At 36.0% G+C, this 12,252-nt stretch overlaps 2 protein-coding genes across 3 annotated transcripts; both read left to right on the forward strand.

Moving 5' to 3' along the window:
• Positions 1-1,636: 1,636 nt before the first annotated feature.
• On the forward strand, positions 1,637-5,762 carry LOC141687322 (B3 domain-containing transcription factor ABI3). Of its 2 annotated transcripts, none has more exons than XM_074492556.1 (7): positions 1,637-1,793; positions 2,386-4,100; positions 4,187-4,279; positions 4,453-4,553; positions 4,680-4,732; positions 4,826-4,902; positions 5,039-5,762. In XM_074492556.1, exons 2-7 carry the CDS (start codon positions 2,388-2,390, stop codon positions 5,180-5,182), a joined length of 2,181 nt encoding a protein of 726 aa, XP_074348657.1. In that variant the 5' UTR covers positions 1,637-1,793; positions 2,386-2,387; the 3' UTR covers positions 5,183-5,762. The 2 variants fall into 2 exon arrangements, with proteins under 2 accessions (XP_074348657.1, XP_074348658.1); XM_074492557.1 differs by having other exon boundaries at positions 4,686-4,732.
• A 3,377-nt stretch (positions 5,763-9,139) lies between these two features.
• LOC141687190 (putative kinase-like protein TMKL1) lies at positions 9,140-12,013 on the forward strand. Its single transcript, XM_074492383.1, has 2 exons — positions 9,140-10,605; positions 11,259-12,013. The coding sequence occupies exons 1-2, from the start codon at positions 9,243-9,245 to the stop codon at positions 11,894-11,896; spliced, it is 2,001 nt and encodes a 666-aa protein (XP_074348484.1). The 5' UTR covers positions 9,140-9,242; the 3' UTR covers positions 11,897-12,013.
• Positions 12,014-12,252: the final 239 nt, after the last annotated feature.

Below are 12,252 nucleotides of genomic sequence, written 5' to 3' on the forward strand. Positions count from 1 at the left end.
CATTAATATATTTTCCAATGCTATTTGGACCCGACACTATATAGGGCATGAACATATAAGGCTTTTTCATACACATCGATGGTGGAAGATTGTAGACAACTATCACCACGAGCCACACACTATATGTTTTTTTCCGGTAGGGCCAAAAGGGTTGAAACCATCGGTCGCAAGACCAAGCCTTATGTTACGAATCTCTTGAGCAAATGATGGATACCGACGGTCAAAAATTTTCCACTCTTTTCTATCTGCGGGATGACTTATTTCTCCTAATTTCACATCTCTATTTTTGTACCATCTCATGTGATCGGATGTATGTGCCGACATATATAAGCGTTGTAGTCGAGGAATCAAAGGAAAATGTCTTAAGATTTTTTTCATATTTTTTTAACATCTTTCCTAGAAACATCCTGATAACGATCTTCACCACATATATCACACACAACTTTATCATTGTCATCTCCATAAATAACATACAATCATTCTCACATAAATCAATTATTTTCAAATTCAACCCTTAAATCCTTCATAATTTTTTTCATTACATAATAAGTTTCGGGTAATGTATGTTTTTTTTGTAACACATCCGTAAGAAGTTTAAGCAAACTATCAAAAGTTTTATTACTACAATGCGAGTTATTTTTGAATTCCAATAATTTTGTGGTAAAACTTAATCTTGTGTACTTTGTATTACCGGGATAAATATGTGCTCCGTTTTCAACAATAACCTCGTACAATTTTTTAGCACTATCATTTGGAACTTCTTCTACATTCATAGTTCCCGTATCCGTAGTGTCATAAAATTCAAAATTTTCACCGGCAAAATCATGTAACATCGTATTCAAATCTACCGTTTCTTCTACTCTCGGAGGTTCCCGAACACAACAACGATGATGTGATGTTCGACTACGTTTTCTTCCTATCTTTTCACCGTGCGACGTCCACACGGTATAACCCTCAAGCATCCTTTTAGCGAGCAAATGAAATCTAACATCATCAATTTTTAACCAATTCAAATTTTTACAACGTGTACAAGGACACTTCATTGTACCATCTTCTTCCATTCCATTCTCAAGAGCAAATTTTAAAAATATTTCTACACCAATTCTATATTCCGGAGTCAATGAAATTTTATCATTTTGCAATTGATTATCAATCCAATTTCGATCAATAATCTCCATCTACAATTCAAAATGTGTTAGGATGTGATTTTATAATTTGTATTTTGCTTACATTAATAAATAAAATCGAATATAGAACTACACTATACGCCAAAAAAACAGAAGGAAACCCAACCTCCTAAGTATCAACTCTATCTCTAACTCCAACTCTATCTTCATTACAACAAAATATGTAGGTTCAAGTAAATGTAATAATAAAATGAGTAAATTTATTACGAAAGCATATATCTAGTACTTATCCAAAATGAGTTTAAATGAAATTTAAAAAAAAATGAAAAACCAGAGGGCACAACAATTGCACCATTCAGCATCTACCGTATGGCGGCCACTTACGTAAAACTGTAGAAAGTAGGAGTAGTAGTAGTAATAGCACCTGGTTTTCTTCTCCTGTTTTCAGTTTTATCTCAAAACCACCTTCCCCCTCATCTCTCCACTTAATTCAACTTATCTCTCTCTCTCTCTTTCTCTCTATCTCTCTCTCTCTTCATTTCAAACAAAAGCAAAAAAAAACTACAATTTCCTAGAACAAACGAGAACTCTTGTTGTTCATTTTTATTTATGGTTGCTAAGGAACATCTTGAAAAAGCTTCGTCTTTTTCACTTTCTTTTCTTTCGGTATGTCCTCATCTTCTTCCTCCATTTTTATGCTGTTTTTAGTTTTACTCAAGGTGTTGTTGATAATTTTGTAGTACTTGTAACAAGTTGAAGTTTGTTTGTCAATTGTTGTACTTGTTCAAGTGGTTTATAAATTTGTGCAAGTACGGATTAGGGCAGAGAAGTCGCTTTCCTGGATTTTATAATTATTGATTAGTACTGTTTGATTGATTATTTACTCTTCAGATGCTTTATGTTGCTTATCTTTATACCCACTTGTTGAAGATGATAGATTCTTGATATCTAACCAACATAGATCCTTTTTTTCTTGTTTCCTTAATCTCATACATATATACACCCACCAAACTCATCAACTCCTCTCTCACTCACCTTGCTTTCTATCTATATATACTCATTTCTCTTTCTTTTTGTCTGGTTAAAAACACTCATACCTCCATTCCCGTCTTTGACAAGTTTCGAATCATTGACATCCCGTAAAGGGAGCAAGGGAGATATTGTTACACCAAGAGGCGTTGAGTTCTCTTTTCTCTTTATTTGTACATATTTTCATAAATATTAATATATTTTTTATTATCTGTTTATATGAACTTAGAGATGAGAAGAGAAAAAGGAGATGAAGTGCATGCAAAGAATCAAAATCCTTGTGGGTTAGATGGTGCTATGGATGATGATAAAGTTAATGAAATAATGGGGACTTATAGTGATGTTGAGATCTGGCTTGGAGGTGATGAACAAGATGAGACTCCGGTTGCTGATTCGTCTATTTTCGATAATAATTTCCCACAGCTTCCTGATTTTCCATGCATGTCTTCAACCTCATCTTCATCCTCTACTCCGGCTTTAATTACTAAGCAGTTTGTTTCTTCATCGGCTTCGCCTGCTTCTTCGTCTTCATCGGCAGCTTCTTGGGCTATGATCAAGTCAGATGCAGAACAAAAAATGAAGCAAGATGTGAGGGGTATGAAGTATGATGTGGCGACACCGGTTCCAGATTTATCTTGTACGGATGGTACTTTTAGGCCATCTGATGGTACTGGAATGGAGGATGTGGATTGCATGGATGTGATGAATAATTTAGGGTACATGGATCTGATTGAAGACGGAAATGATCTTTGGGACCCATCTTGTATTTTTCAGAGTGATGATGATATTCAAACTAATCCTGATCAGAGAATAATGAATCAAGAAGTGCCGAATCAAGAAGATGGAAGTTGTTATATTGTAGAGGGGGGAAAGCAAGTTGTTGAAGAAAAAATGGGGCTAAATGAACTTGGAGTTATGTTCTTTGAGTGGCTAAAGAATAACAAAGAGCACATTTCGGCTGAGGATATGAGGAATATTAAGTTTAAAAAAGCAACCATTGAGTGTGCTTCGAAGCGTTTGGGGAGCACACGAGAAGGAAGAAAACAGCTTTTGAAACTCATTCTTGAATGGGTTGAGCAATACCAGCTTCAGAACAAACGCAACCGGGATGCTGCAGCTGCAGCTACTTCTCATCAAGTTCCTATCTGTCAATTTCAGGAATCTTTTCCAAACCCTAACCCTAATCTAAAGAATTCTATTGGTAATACGGATGCAAACGCTTTCATGTGGATTCCCACCCCTCAAACTTATTTTGATCAGGCAATGGTGGCCCCAGCAGCATCATTTCCACAGCCTGCTATGGCTTATGTTGGTGGTGATCATCATCATTGTCATCAATCTTTTGTTGGTGATGCCAACACTTCCCCGATGAATTTTCAGGCCTACTCTCCTCAGATGCCGCCAACAGAATGTCAAATGCTTGAGCCTTCTCAGTCGTGGCCGCGATCACAGTTTGTGATGCCCCCTCAATATAATTCATTTCCTGATCAAAGTGGTACTTTAGCTCCTATTACACCTCAGCCGTTTGCACCTGTGTATAAAGATCAACACCCATCTCAAATGTATGACGGAAATAATGGTGAGGGCCCTGTAAGGCTGTGTGCTGCTGCTACTAAAGAGGCCAGGAAGAATAGGATGGCTCGACAAAGACGGGGTTCATTGCACCATAGTCGCCACCATCCGCACCAAAATCAGCTCAACAAGATTGACTTGCCAGAAAGTGAAGGGCAGTTTAGTGTAGAAAATTGCACCAATAGCATCAATGGTCCAACTGACAATAGGCTCTGCTGGCCTCCTGCTAGTGGGGCTCCAGTCTTGGAACAGTCTCCTATGGAGGCACAGACACAGAACCAAAAGTGCCAGATGAGCGATCGGACCTCACTGCAAGCACAGAGCAATCAGCAGCAGGCGCAATCAGAGCGTGGACAACAAAAACAGAAGCAGGTAGATAATTTGCACTTATTAACCAGTATTTCAAGTAGTGGATGCCAATGAGTAAATTGTCAATGTGTGTTCTGGTGCTTGTGTAGGAATTTAAAGGTGAGAACAACTTGAAATTTCTGTTACAAAAGGTGTTGAAGCAGAGTGATGTTGGTAATCTTGGAAGAATTGTATTGCCTAAAGTAAGCACTTAATTGATCTTTTTGCATAAACTTTTTTCTTAACCGTGTTACATTTCTTGATACATGCACTGTTATATGCAAATATAATCCAGAAGAAGATGCATATATCAATATTATTGTTTGCTGTTTTATCTTGATTTGATTGTGTACATGGTTAATTATGATGTGATCAGAAAGAAGCTGAAACACACCTTCCGCAGCTGGATACAAGGGACGGCATATCAATTGCCATGGAAGATATAGGAACTTCAAAGGTTTGGAACCTGCGTTACAGGTATTATACATGGACATATAAAGATATTTTATACACACACACACATATATATATATATTGGGTATTCCGTTTGCATTTACCAGTTATATCTATTACTAATTACATTCGTGTTCTTAAATCTTGGAGTCTCAGATTTTGGCCAAATAACAAAAGCAGGATGTATCTCCTTGAAAATACAGGTATAGTTATATAAATGTCATACAGTGCATCAAATGGCACTACCACATTTTCCCTAGCTAGTCCATAATACTTCTGATTTCTGTTACTTTCAGGGGACTTCGTAAAAGCCAATGGACTCCAAGAGGGAGATTTTATAGTCCTTTACTCTGACATCAAAAGTCACAAATATGTATGAAGCTGATCTTGATTATAATATATATTATGTAATTTTCTACTCGATCATAAGTTTAAATGCATTAATATTTTGCACTTTATGTTATCGTAATTTTATTTAGATGTACTAAATTAATCTGACGACAATACAGCTGATAAGAGGAGTGAAGGTAAGGGAGCAGCCGCCTGTAAAACCGAGATCCGAGGCGAGAGTGAAGGCAACTAGGAAAAACCATCGCAAATCAGGAGCTGGTAATGGACATTCCTCAGCACCATCTAAATTGAACGGACAGTGATAAAGCATAAGCGAAGAAGTGGCCAAGTCATCGATAAGAAAGTATGGCCAAGAACATTACAAATATATGGTAATAGTGACTGCTGCTTTCGTGGGTAGTATATACAAGTATATTGCCTACGGTAACTCAATGGTAGTTCTCTCCTCACTTGTTTAACAAAATCATCTCTTATGAGCCAAATGTCACAATCAATCCGAGCCTGGAAAATATTTTACTACTACTAATCAGTTAAATCTTGGCAATGTACAACTTGAGCCAAGAACGGAGACACCAGCTATATTTCAGAACTTCTTTATGGATACACATTGGAAGACTGTAATATGCTTGGGACTTATTGCATGCTTTGTAGAGGGTCTCAGATTTATCACCGTATAGTACGGTGAGCATGTCGATTAAATTGTGAAAATTGTGTGTATGTCTGTTGTGACTATATTATAGGGCGCATACTACCTAGCTATTATTTGTTGATTGTTCTTTGTAATTAGAATTCTGAATGTGGATGCTTGTATGCAGAGGACATACTATGTTTGAATCTCGACCTTGTGTAAAGAGAGTCGACGAACGTGCATTGGTCTTAACATTTTTTCTTACCATTGTGATTGTACTAGTGCTTGTTCCTTGCATATACACTTTTGTTTTCCATTGGTTTGGGAAAAAAAGGTACTTGGTGTCTTAATAGTTTGATCTGATATATTTTCGGTTAGGTGATCTTTATTGGTAGCTAGAGATAATTGACATTAACATTAGTATGGTAACACTTGCCCGTGTTTATTATTTTGTGTTTATTTTCTTTGAACTGATCATGCATATCGGCAATTTAAAATGTTCAAGGTATTTGTAGGTGTCCGATCAAGAGTCGGTCAATAGGCTTCATTCATATATATTTCCAGTTTCATACATACTTCTGTAGGGAAAATGTTTGGTATATAGAATGATATTGACTATATTCGAGTCTTTGGAGTACTTTGGGATTATATTCCTTCCAGCCCGATTTCTGGTTGCGCACCCCCCCCCCCCCACAAGCACCGCCCGACGAGGGGGACGGGGAAAGCTACAGGCCCAAAACCTTCGACATCAACAAATTCGCTCGTACAAAATTTTGTATAGAATGATATGTGGTGTGTAGGGGTGAGCAGAAAACCGCCCACACCGCACCAATCTGCACCGTAAAACGCGGTTTTTAATTTTCGTGGTGCGGTTGCGGTTTGAATTTTTAATAAACCGTGCGGTGCGGGTTGTGGTTTTAAATTTCTGAAATGCGGTTCAAACCGCTCCGCACCGCAATATTTAATATATATATATATAATACTTATATTTCATGATTCCATTTAACATACTAGGTGTGCTTACTTAGTGATCATCTTATTTCTGCAAGCCACCTATTTAATAGTTAACTCATTTAATTGCCGAGACAAGTTTTTACGTTAAACTTTACAGTGTAGAATTTCTAATTTGTATTATTGAAGAATATTGGCGACTTTGTTATATTATTCGAAAATTTAATTAAATTTAAATTTTGTATTTATTTAAAATTTTCAAACTTGTAATGTATAAACCGCAGTGAACCGCACCGCATTTTGTGGTGTGGTTTATGCAGTTTTTGAGGGTACGCGGTGCGGTTGCGGTTTGGAAATTTGATCAAACCGCATGTGCGGTTTGGTTTGCGGTTTGAGGAAAAAATCGCACCGCGATCACTCCTAGTGGTGTGTTTTAATTGGAATAGACTCATGTATTTACATCAACAAAATTAATTAAAACACCTCACATCAAATGTCATGTCATTATGTACAAAATTCTATGATTCCTTACTCAGTTGTAATGTATAATCAACACATAATTGGAACTTGGACTTAAAAACATGTATAAACCCAACTTACCCAACTATCCAAGCTCAAATCATCAATAGGCCCAAAAGTTCATGCCTGCCTTTTGCATCTCTTTTTGAAATACTTTTTTCTATGAACACTAAATCCCAAATTTAACTCTTTTTTATGAAAAGGCCCAAATTTAAATTGACCCAAGCCTGTTCTTCCGGTAAGTTTAAGCATCAATCCAATCCTGATTTACAGAAACTGATCAAGTGGAGACAATGTGCAGATTATACAGCATGCTTTGACAAATATAAATGTACCATCATCATTAAAACTGTTGACCTCAACAAATTCTGATGGTTACCTTTATAATATTCGCATGCAGTGTCTTTTTTCAGATCATGCATACTTTGTTTAAGCATGATTTTCTAAAATCATTGCTAAAACCTTTAGCTGCCAAGTCTCGTTCAAAAATGAAACTAATTATACAGAATATTTCTTATTTTTTTTAATTATGATTTAGAGCTTCTTAAGTTTGAAATTAAAGTCCAACATCACTTCTCAATTCTGTTCTGAAATGAATCCAAGTTGAGTTTTCCTGCCCAAACATGTGGCCCCACTTTAAGAAAGCAAAATCTTACACTGTATTGATTATCAAAATATTGATTATGTTTCATTAGCCACAGTATTTTAAGAAGAAGTCCAACAGCTCCCTTATATGAGTTCTTAAGTTCAATTATAAGGATTTTGACAAAAAATGACACTTTCAATAGTGTCTTAATACTTCCTTATATCACTAAGAGCAAGTTCAACGACTCCTTATATGAGCTTTTAAGTTTAATTATAAAGATTTTGATAAAAAATGGCACTAAGTCTTAATACTTTCTTATATCACTAAAACATTGACTTCATTCTTTATCTTTAAGGGACTTTAGTGCTCCCTTATAACATTTTTAGCAATAAAAAATTCATTTCTCTCTCTTCTTTTTACATTTTTCTCTCTCTTTGTTCCACTTTTTGTCCATATTTTTTCAAATTTATTAATATAATAATAATAATAAGGAAGGAAGATAAGAATCATTGTTGGAGTTGAAATTGCAAATCATGTCTTAAATCACTAACAGTTAATATTTTATAATATTTATAAGAAACCCACTGGAACACTGTTGGACTTGCTGTAAGTGCTTCATTCTTTATTTTTAAGAAACTTTCAGTGCTCCCTTATAACATTTTTAGCAATAAAAAAATAATTTCTCACTCTTCTTTTTATCTTTTTCTTTCTCTTTGTTCCACTTTTTGTCCATATCTTTTTAAATTTATTAATATAATAATTACAAGGAAGAAAGATAAGGATCGTTGGAGTTAAAATTGAAAATCATGTTTTAAATCACTAAAAATTAATATTTTATAATATTTATAAGTAATTCACTCGAACACTATTGGACTTGGTTTAAGAATGTAATTAAGCTATAGTCAATAAACAGCAAGCATGCACATACACTATATGACTAATTTATTATTATCCTACGCAGGGCACCGTTGTTCAAAATCTGCACCGTTGAGAGATCATCATGCTTATTTTGCTAGTAACTAAACAAATTCCTAAGCCCGATGATTATCTTAGTGCCCCCAAAAAATAATCCAATTTTTATATGTTTGTGGCCTACAAGGTTTTGAATGTAGAATGTTACTCCAAAAGGTCTTTAGGGCTTATATAATCACACCCTTCCCCCTTTTTTGGTTTTTGACACTCATGATCAATAATCAACATTTTCCCACTTTATATAAAACAAATTACAAGCTCCTTTTTCCCTTCCCAATTCAAGTCATATTTGAATTTAAATAATTTAAACATATTTGTTTGCTTAACACATTGATTTATTTGATTTTTATTTTGATTAATCATTTTAAGTTGTTGATTAATCTGTAACAGAAATGAATCTGTAACGATTTCTGTAACGATGTTATCTAAAATGAATAATTGCGATTTCCGATTTTATCAATAACAAAAATAAAATCGATGCACTGCTTGAGTTCTTGTATCAGTGGGCGAAGTCATTGGGTAATGGATGGGATTAGAAAAAAAAATATTACTATTGTTATTAAATGATTACATATACAAACATTGTCAGCTTTTTGAAAAAGAATTTCACACTACTCCCCACCTGCACACTCACTCTTTTTCCACAACTTTCACTCTTCTCCTCGCTCTGCAAAACCCCTCTTTGTTTCTTTCTTCTTCTCATTCCATGGCAGTTCCAAAGCTTTTATCTTTCTGCATTTTCATCTTCACAACAACCACCATCTTTCCCATTTTACCCCTCTCTTCTTCCTTGGAAACTGAGCTTCTTTTAACCAAAATCAAACCCTCTTTACAAGGACCCTCAGACAACATTCTTCTATCTTCTTGGAACACATCTGTGCCTCTTTGTCAATGGAAAGGTCTAAAATGGGTTTTCACAAATGGGTCTTCTCTCATTTGCTCTGACTTAGCTTCTCCACAGTGGACTAATTTGAGTCTTTTTAAAGACCCTTTTGTTCATGTTGCTTCTATTCAGCTTCCTTCAGCTGGGCTTTTTGGGAAACTTGCTAGAGAACTTGGTGAGCTTTCTAATTTACAAAGTTTGTATCTTGGTGTTAATCATCTTGTTGGAGATATTCCTCTTGAACTTGGTTATAGTAGTTCTTTATCAGATATTGATTTAGGGGATAATTTGTTGAATGGTTCTTTACCAACTTCGATCTGGAATCTTTGTGATCGTCTCGTTTCGTTTCGTGTTCATGCTAATTTTTTGTCTGGGGGAGTTCCTCAACCTGCATTGCCTAATGCTAGTTGTGATAGTTTAGAGGTTCTTGATTTGGGGCATAATATGTTTTCGGGTGATGTTCCGGAGTTTTTAACTAGGTTTCGCAGTCTTAAAGAGCTTGATCTTGGGAGTAATATGTTTTCTGGGTCCATTCCGGAGGGGATTGTTGGATTAAGTTTAGAAAAATTGAATCTTTCTTATAATAATTTTAGTGGAGTTGTGCCAAATATTGAGGGATCGAAGTTTGGGGGGAATGTGTTTGAAGGGAACAGTCCGGGGCTTTGTGGGGGTCCTTTGAAGGGTTGTACTGGTAGTTCTGGATTGAGTTCTGGTGCGATTGCTGGGATTGTGATTGGTTTGATGGCTGGAGTTGTTGTTTTAGCTTCGCTGTTAATTGGGTATGTGCAAGGGAAGAAGAGGAGAAATAATGATGATGATGAGTATGAATTGGAGGAGGGAGAGGATGATGAAAATGGTGGCGGTGAAGGAAAGCTGATTTTGTTTCAGGGTGGTGAAAATTTGACTTTAGAAGATGTTTTAAATGCAACTGGACAAGTCATGGAAAAGACGAGCTATGGGACTGTTTATAAGGCGAAGCTTGCTGACGGAGGAACCATTGTCTTGAGGCTTTTGAGAGATGGTAGTTGTAAGGACAGAAGTTCATGCTTGCAGGTGATCAAGCAGTTGGGCCGCGTTCGACATGAGAATTTGATTCCGCTGAGAGCTTTCTATCAGGGAAAGAGAGGGGAGAAGCTTCTTATTTATGATTATCTGCCTAATCGAAATCTTTTTGATCTCTTACATGGTTAGTACATTCACCGACTTGATTAAGTTCTTAAGATAATGCAACCTTCTTTTAAGTATAGGGCCTATGTGATTATTTATTTTGATAAAAATTGAACTTGTAGTTACTGTACATTTGTAAATTGTAAATGCTACTACTACGCAACACAAGCCTATTTAGCTAAGAACTTTATCTATCGCCTACACTTTGAATCCTTTTATAGTTGAGCATGATTGTGCTGAAACATTTCCATGTAAATGTTGAATGGAGCAATAGATAGTGGAAAAGTACATCTAGCACCATAAAGCTGTCTTTATTCTTAGGGACCACAATGATATCACAAGCATCAGAGCTAATGGAGACTCATGAGCTTGTGTTTCAGACCTCTTTTAGAAGGCTGATTATAGTGCAACCTGATGAGAAAAAGTCTATCCAGATATCTGACAGACAATATAATGAACCTAGGATGGTGTATGTAGGCATTTATATTCTGGTCATCACTCATCAGGCCCACTGTCACCTAAAATTTTGAGATTTTTTCCTTATCTCTACTTTTTCTGCAATTATTCAACCTAAATTCAATACTATATAGTTTTAGCTTCACTTAGTTTACATTGACTTGTGATTAACAAATACCAACCCCTAATATCAATCTGTTTGTCCTGTGGAACCAGAAACGAGGGTTGGAAAGCCGGTATTGAATTGGGCAAAACGACACAAGATTGCCTTAGGTATAGCAAGAGGGCTAGCCCATCTTCATACCAGTCTTGAAACACCCATTACTCATGGTAATGTGAGGTCGAAAAATGTTCTCGTTGATGACTTTTTCGTGGCTAGACTTACAGAGTTTGGACTTGACAAGTTGATGATTCCAAATGTAGCTGATGAAATAGTTGCACTTTCCAAAGCTGAAGGTTGCAAGGCACCGGAACTTCAGAGGATGAAAAAATGCAATTCTAGAACCGATGTTTATGCTTTTGGGATCTTGCTATTAGAGATTTTGTTAGGAAAAAAACCCGGGAAAGCAAGAAGTGGTAGTTATATTGATTTACCGTCATTAGTGAAAGAAGCTGTTTTGGAAGAAACAACAATGGAAGTTTTTGATGTTGAGGTTTTGAAGGGAATACGGAGTCCAATGGAAGATGGACTAGTGCAAGCATTAAAGCTTGCAATGGGCTGCTGTGCTCCAGTAGCTTCAGTCCGACCTACAATGGATGAAGTTGTGAAACAGTTGGAAGAAAATAGGCCAAGAAATAGGTCTGCTTTGTATAGTCCCACGGAAACTAGAAGCGAAATTGGTACCCCATTTTAATTTTAGTTACTTTGAAGTAAGAAGCAATAGCTACTTTAACTTATCATTTTGAATAGCATTTTTATCATACTGTATTTTCGTTAATTCTATTAATTGTCATATCTGTGTTCTAGTGTCTCTAGCTTTTATTTGCAATAAGAGGAGCTTTTATATGTTAAAATTTTAATCATAGATACTGCTTTGATGGCTTGGGAGCCGATATCAGAATATCGGAATTTGCTTTGTAATCATCTGCTTCTACTACTGCCGAGTTGCTTCCAGTAAGGAAGCTCCAAGGGTACTATTTGAAGAAGAGCTAAAATCTTGCTAGAATATAATGTTTATAACAGCTGATTGCAGACTTGGTCGAAGGCCAA

Source organism: Apium graveolens, chromosome 9 (genome assembly GCF_009905375.1).
Source record: "Apium graveolens cultivar Ventura chromosome 9, ASM990537v1, whole genome shotgun sequence".
NCBI classification, from domain to species: Eukaryota; Viridiplantae; Streptophyta; class Magnoliopsida; order Apiales; family Apiaceae; genus Apium; species Apium graveolens.

Coding starts and splice junctions, on each gene's coding strand:
- LOC141687322 (XM_074492556.1), top strand. CDS start 2,388: ATGAGAAGAGAAAAAGGAGATGAAGTGCATGCAAAGAATCAAAATCCT. Junction 4,280..4,452: donor GAAGAATTGTATTGCCTAAA/GTAAGCACTTAA, acceptor TGATGTGATCAG/AAAGAAGCTGAAACACACCT. Junction 4,733..4,825: donor GTATCTCCTTGAAAATACAG/GTATAGTTATAT, acceptor TGTTACTTTCAG/GGGACTTCGTAAAAGCCAAT.
- LOC141687190 (XM_074492383.1), top strand. CDS start 9,243: ATGGCAGTTCCAAAGCTTTTATCTTTCTGCATTTTCATCTTCACAACA. Junction 10,606..11,258: donor TCTTTTTGATCTCTTACATG/GTTAGTACATTC, acceptor CTGTGGAACCAG/AAACGAGGGTTGGAAAGCCG.